This window comes from Atta cephalotes, assembly GCF_000143395.1.
Source record: "Atta cephalotes unplaced genomic scaffold scaffold00013, whole genome shotgun sequence".
Lineage (NCBI taxonomy): Eukaryota > Metazoa > Arthropoda > Insecta > Hymenoptera > Formicidae > Atta > Atta cephalotes.
This window is the reverse complement of record NW_012130077.1, coordinates 864,136-876,116: the sequence shown is the minus strand read 5'-3', so window position 1 is coordinate 876,116 and position 11,981 is coordinate 864,136. Positions and strand designations below refer to the sequence as shown.

General features: G+C 28.6%; 1 protein-coding gene across 1 annotated transcript; it reads left to right on the top strand.

Moving 5' to 3' along the window:
- The first annotated feature begins 4,255 nt into the window (after window positions 1-4,255).
- Window positions 4,256-5,164, top strand: LOC105617394 (helix-loop-helix protein 1). The gene is made up of 2 exons (XM_012198949.1): window positions 4,256-4,431; window positions 5,011-5,164. Exons 1-2 carry the CDS (start codon window positions 4,256-4,258, stop codon window positions 5,162-5,164), a joined length of 330 nt encoding a protein of 109 aa, XP_012054339.1.
- The last annotated feature ends 6,817 nt before the right edge of the window (window positions 5,165-11,981 follow it).

The window sequence follows — 11,981 nt, the reverse complement described above, 5'->3', positions numbered from 1 at the left end:
TTACGTAATTAATTAAATTAAATTAATAAAAAAATAATATATATATATATATATATATATATATATATATATGTAAAGGTGAGACAAAATTGATTTCTGCTCGTTTTGATATATCTAAAAAATATTTTATTTCGTACTTATCATGTTCGTTATATCAGTATATTATTATCGATACTAATGTCAAACCATTGGTAAAATGATAAGTATATGAAACAAAGTATTTTTTAAATGTATCGAAACGAGCAGAAGTCAATTTTATTTCATCTATACATATATGTACATACAGTTTGCTTCTATAATTTTATAATAATTCGAAAACAGAGACGATGCTATGATTGAATCATGCATTTTCGAAAAATCATATACGTGAACGTTATAAGAATAAACTAATTTTATTACACGTATTCTTTGTCGATTTTAATGTCAATTTAGTATATGAAATTTAATCGAACCGTAATCAAAATTTTCAGACACATTGTTCACTATTTTAGGAGACAAAAAATTGCAACTGTACATTATTGTACAAATGATGAATCTTGGTTTTGTGTAGAACTGTTCCGCGACGGAGAGGATGCGACTGTGATTATTATTATAGCCGAATGGCGCAGATGCGACGCGTCTGCCACCTGATCCTCCGAAGAAATCTATATTACTCCAAAATGAACCCATCTTCAATTTACTCTGTGTTCCAAGAATACGTTTAAAATAAACATTATAATTATCTTAAAAGACAAACTCTTTTCTTCTCGAAAAATAAAAGTATATATAATAAATAATTTTATAATATTTCCGCATCTCTCTTATAGTTATACTGAATATTTTAATTACACTACACTATTAAATCTATAGTGTCAAATTTAATCTAATGTGAATCGCCACTGCTCTTACTAACTACTTACATCGTTATTTTTTACTAAAACGATAATTAAATTTGATACTGTATAGTGTAACCATTTTTTTAGTATAGATATGATAGGAGCAGTGACGACTCACATCAAGTTAAATTTGACACTATAGATTTAACAGTGTACGAATCATTGTCCAAAAGAATATTCGTAGCGTTTTTAAATAAAACAGCTCCTATTCGTAAGACTCAGATTTCAAAACTCTATCATGTAGACAATATTCTAATTCTAAATTTAAAAGATATATAATGAAATTAAATTTAAACGAAAGAATATATTTATACATATATTTTTTTAATAGGATATAATAAGACATGTCTCAATTTCATTTGTTCTTGACTGTAGTAGGTGACAGCTGAAGTATAGATGTTATTAACTTATTATATCATATTTCATATGGGTATAAATATTTCTTTAAAAAAAAAAACGTAATTGTATGATGTTAGAAATGATCAAATCTTTTACCTATTTGTATACATGATCGATGTTAAATATTATTGTCCGACGACAGAAATCCAGCGCCAGTTTTCCAAAATATTCAACGTCAGGTCAAATGATCGATAAAATGGTCCTTGTATCCGGAAGGCTGTGTAAAATACTGTCGCGTGAATTACGAAATGCGGCGGAATGGCGACGTAGTATCAGGTGTCGGGGCGGGTTCGCAGGGATGTTTCTCGATAGTCGATTGGAGAACGCTCGGGATGCTGGGGATACGAGAGGACAAGGGAGGCTGTGGCGGAATCAAGGGCGTGGTTACGGGAGATGAAAATCCCTACCCGCCAGCTCTGTATAGCCAAACTCACCCTTCCCTGGATCAGTTTTTCTGCCAGGGATGCTGTTGACCGTTCTCTCCTGACGATCTCGTCGAAGCCGAGAGATCGAGATGTTGTCAGAAGTGATCTTGTTGCTGCGGATAACAATCGACGTTGATCTAATCAGGAGTCGATAAATGAACGAATGATTTAGAAAAGTGAAATATTCTGGAGAATTTCCTTCTGTGTTAAGATTGATAGTAAAAAAAAGTGGATAAGATTTTATGTGCGATTGTTTAATTGGTGAAAGAATTTAATTGAGAACAATAAAAAAGAGTGATCCATTTTAAATTGGATGAGAATAGGTGAAGAAAAACTTATTTTTTTATCTTGGAAAACTATGGTAAGTAAGACAAATGAACAAAAATACACATTAATTGTTACACAAAAGTAGATAGTCTGTTGTGCAATAAGTAATTTTACTTTATAGAAGATATTAGAAATATTACCTGTAAGGATTTAAAATAATATTAAATTTATTATTATAATTTACACATCAAATTTACAAAAATTTCTTGAATTAAACTATCGCAAAATTAATTTTTATTTATTTCAATATTGGACAAAAGCAAATTTCATATTCTTATTTATCTTCTCTTAACAATAAAAATTTTCTATTTAAGTTTTATCATTAACTCTTTCAATATAAATATAAATAAATATAGCTAAATTAAAATTTAGTTTCTTAAGAATTGGAATTATGTGCACAAAGTGTGTATTTTTACAAAATTGAGTCTGCGTAAAATCCTTATGGCGTAAAGTCGTAAAAATAAAAAAAATCCATAGGGAATCGTATCGATTTGATTGGATAGCAGTGTCATGATAAATATTAAAAGAAACGCCGAGAAGACTTGTCGCTCGAAATCTGGTGGTTTTCTTTAAAATGTTAAAGAAAGAATCGAAGAGAAAGAGCATGGTGAATGCTCATACAAATCGTCGGTTTACCATAAGAATCAGATCGGGCAGCAGTCGTTCGGGGTGGCTTTTCGTCAATACTTGATGAAGATCGAGCTACTTATGCGGAACGCAAACTGCGTTTCACTTAATAATGCAACACCTTTCTCATAAATAAACTATTTCAAAACGACTGTTTCGGTGACACGATGGAATTCCACAGTATTAGAAATTTATATCTTTCATTTCTCTCTCTTTTGCCTATATACGAAAGTGTGAAGCGTTCTAATATAATATCTCTCTTTCTATTGAAGTTATTTTTGGTTTTATTCTCTTTTATGACTATAATTCTGTTACATAAGTTACATTTGCTCAGTAAATATTTGGTCATCCAATTATCGCCGATCGAACCCCAATATTCTGGAACGAAGGCTAAACCCTTTTATGTTGCATTTTTTCGTAGTTTTCGCAAATCCCCAGAGTAAACGGTGCGAAAAATTCGATTGTTATTTTGCGTCTCTTAGCGCCTTTTTTTAACAATTGTATTTATCAAATAAAATATTATAAACATCTAAATATTTATAATTGCATACTTACAACCTGTGTCAATTCTCAAAGATTTCTCTCTAATTTTTTTATTTATTCATTGGAGTCTTTATTTGATTTATTCATCTAAATATTATGTAAATTAAACTTAATATGTGTATAAATTAAACTTTAAATTGCACAGAAAAACGTTAAAGTCAATATTAATTAATAATACTTTATAATTTGTAATTAATTTTAACAACAAATTGTTTTTTTTTTACGAAGTAGTTAATTTTTATGGATCAAAAGTATCGAGACACTAAATAGTTTTAAATTGTAGTGGAGAGTAAAAGCAAACATAGAATAAATGCGAACGATATTATTGCAATACATATATTAGAATAATGATAAATATTTATTTCTCGCACCCAATAATGTGATTAATGCGTTAAAACACATGACTATGTCATATTTTTGATGGTTTTAATGTAGAGAAAAATGGAGAAAATTGCTAATATCTAAAGTTAAATAAAGTCGATTATTTAGTCATTAAAGTCAATTATAGAAGTTTTCATTTAAAGGTAAGTTTTCATTTATAATGGTTTTAAACTATATTAACTTTTTCATTTTTTAAATTATCAATGTAAATCATAATTTTTAATCAAATCCAATTCGGCACTCGAATAGTAAGGATTTTATTTCTTATTTAAAATTACAGTTCATATTAATAATATCTAATTGTAATTTAACATTAAATAACTGGAATATCTTTTGAATAAAAATTTTGATTGATAAATAATCTTCACAAATTATTTGTTAAGAAAGTAAATCGATCAGATTATATATTCCTAAATTAGGATTATGAAACAGAATTATATAATATATCGTTGGAATTTATGTTACATGCAACCAAATTAAGTTCTCGACGTTATCCGTGTTTTTTTGTATCCGATTGACAATTATCGTAATTATAACATTGCAGCTGCGTTCTACGAGAAGCAAGATAGTAATGCTTTACGACGTGAATCTACGTCCAGGGCAAAGGTGAGGAGATAATTTTTCGCGGTAGATCAGACTGACCTCTTTGAAAGGAACATTTACGAAACACAAAGGCACATGAAGAGCTTCAATTGTGATTTTGCGAACGAGGATAGAACGGTTCCTATGGCGAACAGCGGCCACGGGGTCGCCGTTAACGGTGTAGGAGCCCCTGGTTCGGGCACCTTGTCGAGGGAAGAAAGACGCAGGCGAAGAAGGGCTACCCAAAAGTATCGAACCGCACATGCCACACGGTAAGACCACGCGCAGGATCTTGCTACAAAGGCAAACTGAAGAAGTAAAACACTGAAATGTCGCGAAGAACCTGTTTATAAGTTTTTATAATCGTAATGCTTAAAAAATGATTTTCCGAAATTTTTAATGAAATTTAAAAATTTCTCTACTAATTAAAGCTGTTCTTTAATATTTATCATTCTCAGTATCATTTCTCATAATTTACGCCTCTCTTCTGGGTTGATTAATTATTTATTAAAATTTGTTCTTCATTTATTCTAGTGATGAATATAAATTTGCAACATATTTCTTGATATCTAGAGAAGTTTAAATTAAAAGAAAGTTCAATCTTATTAGGACGATCTAATTATTCTTACCAATAAAATTCATTTTTATTCAATCGATACATCTCTTGTGCTTTCATTGACATCACAAGTGTTCCGATATAATTTTTTATATCCTATTGAAAAACGGAAATTATCTAAAGAAATCTAATTTTGAAAATTCAGTAGTATATTAATATGTATTTATATATGAAGGAATTCTTTATATGTAAAAAAAGGGTTGCTGTCTAAAACGGATAATATTTATCTCGTTAGGGAAAGAGTTAGAGTGGAGGCGTTCAACTTGGCGTTTGCGGAACTGCGAAAGCTGCTGCCGACATTGCCGCCGGACAAAAAGCTCTCGAAAATTGAGATTCTTCGGCTGGCAATCTGTTATATCGCTTACCTGAATCATGTACTCCAAGCTTGAACTTGCATATTTCAACGAGCAGAGATAGAAGACTTAAAAAACTGTGATGATTTCATCATCATCATCATCATCACAAGCTGACTGCGAATTGACCGTTTTTCTAAACTTTAAGAAACGTTATATTATAAACATCATTTACATCTACATTTATTACTTTTAAAATAAATAATAAAATAAATTTTTTTGGGAAGCCTTTGGGATAAATTATTTTTATTGTTTTCGATTTCTGGTTAAAAACTAAACAATTTTCATTCGATCAATTAACACAAACATTTGAATAGTAGATAATAGAAGAAACATGCTATTGTTCGGTATATTCAATAATTGTTGAAGACAAGTCGCTAAGTTGCGTTAACTGTACAGAGTTACATCGTTTATCGTGCGATATATCCGACGATATTCTCGAATCTATCCGGATTCCTGGATTAGTAGGCCACTTCGGGACAATGGAAGGGCTTCCCATGGGACTGCTATCCCTCCGCGTTTCTTCAAATTCTCTTTCTACCCTTGATAGTTCGGCTGCGTATTCGATCGTTGTCGATTATATGGTGTACGAGCTTAAGTGAAAAAGAATGGAATTACTGACGAGGAGGCCAACTTCACGGATCGTCGCCTCGCGCCTCTCGTTTCCCGGTTCTCTGCAAATACGATTGTGTGACTCGATCCGGTTGGAGATCTGCGCGTGATTGATTGTCCGTGCGAACTAAACTGGCTTTCCTGTGAAAAAAAAACGCAGATGAATTAGAATGGAAGAAACTCATTTCTGTGGAACTAAATACCTAATTTTCAAAAAAATGAGTTTTAAATTATAGATTCATTTTATTGTTATTTCATTTTTATCAATTTTTTAACATTTGTCAACAACTAACAAGATTAATACAAAAAATTATATTATTTTTATAATTCTGGACACAATATAGTGGAAGTTTTTACTATTTTAATATAATTTAATCCCAAATGAGTGAAACAAAATAAAAACATACACACACTGAACGAAAATGTTTGCAACATTGTTTTCAATGAAATTCTTTAATTTGTTTTTTGAAGATTAAATATAATTAGCTAAGCCACTTAGATTTTTTTATTTTTATTTTATAAGAGTCAGCATTTTATAAATGATTTTATATAAATGACTTTATATAAGTAACTTTTTATAAAGTAACCTTATCATATGAGTTCTTTTATCAAATATGTAAAGAGATAGTATAAAAGAATATGTGACAATGACAATGTTAATATAAGTAAATCACTAATCGTAAAAAAGTTTATTTTTGTGTGCGTTTATATATATATTTTGCGGGCAAGACAATTAAGAAGTGATTGATGAAGCAAATATAGTTAGGCAAATTTATTAATTTATTTGCTATTATGTCTATTTTATTATAATTATTAATTTCATAAATAAATATCAATTATAAATAAAATGTATAATAATTAAAATTTCTGCTTTTACCTTAATAATTTTATAGCACACTGTAAAATATTCTACGCGATGCGTATAATCAAGAGTGTTAATTCAATGCGCCTGTTAAGAGATTTCACGATAAACAATTTCTATCATTCCTCTATAAAGTAAAATAGTTAAGTCCTTAATACTATAATAATTGTATAAATGAAACACATGTTCCTTAAATATTATATAGAGAAGTTTGATCTTTCTCACTGACACGCGCACCGGATGACATTGATGTTCACTACGTGGTACTCAGTATGCGCAATGTATAATTAATAATCAATTATGAGTTGTGACCGTATTATATATTTAACAAAAAATAAATTACAAGCAAGAATAATTTTCATACTTGTCTTTAATTTGTAGTCCCCTGACTTTTCTTCCATCTTCACATTACTCACTATTTTCCATGAATAATTCTCTCAAGGTCCATCCACTAGGGAATATAACAGTTTATACATACAAATTACAATGTTTTTGTAAAAAAAATGGTACATTTTAATCGAATATTTCGTCAATAAATTTTTGAATTTGTTAAGCATATGTAAGCATAAGTCTAGCCTGTCTTCACTTACATATCTATGTGCATTTGTACTTAGCAATGATTATGAGTCATCTTTCTTAAATTAAGCAATGTGTTGTTGCAGATCCTGGGTAGCATATTATAGTGTTAATTGCATTAATGTAATAAAAAGCGAACCCTGCGCTCATGTTTATATAATAAATTACTTATTGCTTCACGGGCAATTTTTTTATGTAGACTTTTTATGTAGATATAATATATGATCACTTAAAAACTACTATGGAGGCTCATTTGTGTACGTTCATTTAGCATACTGATGTTCTTCTAATAATAATCGTTTATGTTTCTTCATTTACCAAAGATGGATTATTAACTTGCAAACTGCAAGACACTGAATAGAGCAAGTAGAGCGAAGGAAGAATCGCGACATTGTTTTATCTAACATAATTATTATCAAACATAATCATTAATTTATTTTCGCTTAAATTGTGAACTATAGAAAATTGAATAACATTTACATGTGCGTGATTAATATTCTTTTGAAAAATTAGCGTGAAATTGTGAAAAAATATTATTTTGCTTTTGATAAATATTCTTTTAATATATATTTTAGATATTTTTGATTATAACTGAAAACTAAAAACGAAAAGATGAAGCTATTTGCGTCTCCAAAATACTTCTCCGAAGCGATGGCATTAGTGACAAATCTCAGTTGCTTTTTGGGACTTCGTATTTTTGAGTATCCTCATGGTCATCCAAGATCTATACTCAGTTTGATCTATTTTTTGTTTATGTTCGGTATATTTTACAGTGGTTTGTCCAATATGGAAGAAAAATACTATGCAAACATTAGATTAATGAAGCTAGAATACGTTCTATACAACATATTGAGATACGTCCATGTTCTGTCTGTGATTCTTAATATGCTGCTGGGTTGGTGGAATACAAAGGTGAATGAACGAAACAGTATGTGATGTATTATAAGCAGTTTTTATACTAACTTATTCATGATTTCTTATATAATGTACAAGCTTTATAATATAAAATTAAGATAAAATAGCTTTAAAATATAGATATATGTAAATTATAATATTCTTTCATCACAAATTAATATATGTAGAAATTCAAAGCTTGTCACAAAAAGATCTTCGAAATTGACGAAACATTGCGACAGCTTGGATTGTCAGGAAATTATGACAGTATATATTTCATGACAATCGGAATGATAACCGTCTGGATTATAGGCTCTTTCATTTTAAGCATCGTAGCTTTTATTCACTTAAGAATACGTACAGACATATGTACTACAGTTTATATTATAGTTTGTTCTACGTATTTGTTGACTGTCAACTCTCTTAATATTTTCGAATTCTACCTATTTGTAAGGTACGTAACTTGATCTTCTAAATATCCCAGAAATTTACGTACATATTTATTAGATTTATTCACTAATTATCATATAAAATATTAATAATTTTTATTGCTTCTGCTTAACATAACTTACATAACATAACTTGCATAACATTGATAATTAATATTATAGTCTTGTTCATAAGTATCTATATAAAAGAACCTATACATATATAAAGCTCATAAATTACAAACGTCTTTACAAAAAATAAATTAAAACATAGTTTTATTGAACAATAATGTTTACTTTTATAATAAATGTTAGCCAATGGAATCTAATCTAACGTGTTGTTACAACAACGCAGGTGTTTTCAAATAAAATTTAAATTAATCAACCGATTCTTATGTGAGAATTTAACAAATTTATCAACAAATAAAATAAAATTAGGCATTTATGAATTGAAAGATTATGCCAAAATTATGGATCCTGAACAACAGAAGCATATTTTTTTCTCGACAATATTTCGACGGCATCGGCAGCTGCAATTTCGAATAAATGTTTTGGAGTTAAAGAAGCAAGATCAGATCGTATCTCAAATTGAATCTCATTTTCCATCTCAATTAAAATATCAATCTCAAAGATGCAATCCTTCGATAACAAAATGGCCAGAACATAAATATCTGTTACAAATAATCAAGTGAGTATCAAGACTTATGAAGTAGGTACATTGTTATAAAATAAATCTTATAAAAAAGATATATTTAAAACAGACATTGTATTAAATTTTATGACATTTTTAATATAAATAGAAATTCATTCAAAGTCTATCAATTTTGACATTAATATTTATAATTTATAATTTTCTTCAAAACGCTTGGAAGATATATATTTAAGATTAGTTAGATTTTTTAAAATCTTTTAAAAAAAGGAAGTTTCTTCTTCAAATGATAATATTTCTAATTATATTTTTGATTTTGTTCTTAAGACAAGTACACTTGGAATTATGTAAAGTATCGAAAATAGTATGCACTATCCTTGGAGTACAGGTAGCTTGGGAAATAGGAGCAATTATCATGTATCTGTCTGGAGCTTTTTATAATTTATTTATTCGATATGTTATGCATCAGCATAAGGTTAAAGGTGTCCCAGCTCAGACAGCTTTAACGTTGTCACTGTCTCTTCTATGCATTTTCAAAATCGTTTTTGTGAGTCGTATTTGCAAGATTGCGGCCAATGAGGTAATTTATCTCATCTATTATTGTGTCTACAATTATAGGTTTTATAATTATAGGTTTTAAACCTAACTTAAATTAACATTTATTTGTAGGGAAATAGAGCTACCGAAATTATTCATGAGATTAATGGATGCAACGCAGATGCTGATATGCAGGAAGAGGTTTGTTTACTATTATATTATTAAATATAAAAAAAGCCTGCAAAAAGAAATGGACCACTATAACATTACAGCCTGCTTTTTTGCGAATAAGTGTATAATTGATTTTTCTTATGCTAATGTATTGTACAATTACCATCCAAATTGTTTCAGATTCAGCAGTTTGGTATTCAAATTTTGCAAAGTCCAGTAAAATTTTCCGTATTTGGTCTTACTCTTGATAATCATATTTTAACCATGGTGTGTATCAAATTATTGTATATGAAACATTGCTATTATATCAGCGTTTATTATATTATATATAAAACGACACAATTCATGTAAATATGTATACTAAAATATGTATACTAAAAAATATGTATACTAAAAAGAATTCACTTGTTTCTTTATATTAAAAAAAAGGAAAATTATTTTTATAATTTTATCTTTAATCATAACGCATCATTCTTATACCTTTTTTATTTACAGATTTTAAAATCTGTAACGATCTATGTGGTTATTATGGTACAAGTGAGCATAATATTGGAATCGGACAATTCCGTGCAAGATATGCAATTTTAGAAAATTATAAATATTATTAAATGCAGATTATATAATAGAATATTTTAATGATAAAAGAATTAATAGTATATTTAATAAATGTTACAGATTGTTATGAAAATAAAAGCTATGTATAAATTAGAGTAGCATGGTGTGACGATCTGTAAATTCTTTAATTATTTCTTCTTGTATTTTTTTCAATATACACGACAATTGCTTGTAATTATAATAGATAAGCAATATACACTATGAAATAAAATTTTTGCAATGCTCGCTCGGAAAATTTATATTTGAATTAATAACCTTCTACGCCAACATGTGCCTAATATTATGCAGCATTCTGGATTGATGAGAAAGGATTAGGGGATTGCCCTGTAGAGGCAAACATTCCTGCGCGCAAAATTTTAAGGTCTAAATTTTACTATAAAAAAAGATTAATTTTTATATTATAAATAGCAGATCTTTAATGAACTCCAGAAATAAATTATCATACTTGATTTATTTTTGGTTCCAGCTTTTACACTTTTACGTCTTTAAATAAGAGCTTAAAAATGCTAATGTTATTTCTTAATTTTCGCAGCATATGAAGATGACAATGATAAAATATCATGAAGCAAATGGGATTACCAGAAATAGTATCTGCATCAGTTTTACTTCTTTATATTCACTGTGGTAATAAATTTATCATATTTGGTAGTCAGTCATCACGGAATGTTTGTAGAAAATACGCCTATACACGTCAGAAACATATCAGTTATTATACCCGCCTTAAATTATCTCACTGACTCGTCGACTTAATCAATGACATGTTTTTATGCACTAAACTTGATGTTTTCTCTAGTATATATAGTATTCTCAACGTTTTAATTAGTAACTATGTATTACATTATTATCAATGTTTTAATAAATTATGATTTAGTAAATTATGTTTTATTAAATTGTAATTATAACATATTATATAATATTATATTCAGTAAAAAATAAATTATGAGTGAAGTAAGAATTTTCATGCAATTGTAGTATTTAATTTGTTGTAGTTCCCCGAATTTTCTTCAGTTTGCCATTTCATTGATTAACATTTTTTTAGAAACAAGTTTCCTTAAGATAATATAAAAAATTCCTCATATTGGACATAACAATTTTTTATTTTTAAAAATTATATTATAATGTTTTTATAAAGAAAATAGCACATTTTATAATCGAATATTTCTTCAATAAGTTTTTGAATTTATTAAGCCATGTAATGCATATGTCTATACTTCGTCTTTATTTGCATATGTGCATTTGTACATACAACAATAACTATGCGGTCTTTTTTAAGCTAAGCAATGTGTTGTTGCAGATCCTGGATAGCATATTATAATATTAATTGCATTAATGTAATAAAAAGCTATCTTTGCGCACATGTTTATATAACAAATTACTTATTGCACTCTTTTTTTATATAGATACTATATAATCGCTTAAAGACCACCGTGGAAGCTCATTATGCATGTTCACTTAGCGTACTCGTGTTCTTCGTAATAATCGTTTATGTATATTCCTTCATTTAAAGAC

Bases quoted from the DNA above. Each gene is read 5' to 3' on its own strand.
- LOC105617394 (XM_012198949.1), top strand. From the start codon at position 4,256: ATGAAGAGCTTCAATTGTGATTTTGCGAACGAGGATAGAACGGTTCCT. The intron at 4,432-5,010 runs GTAAGACCACGC...TTATCTCGTTAG, and splicing joins CGAACCGCACATGCCACACG to GGAAAGAGTTAGAGTGGAGG.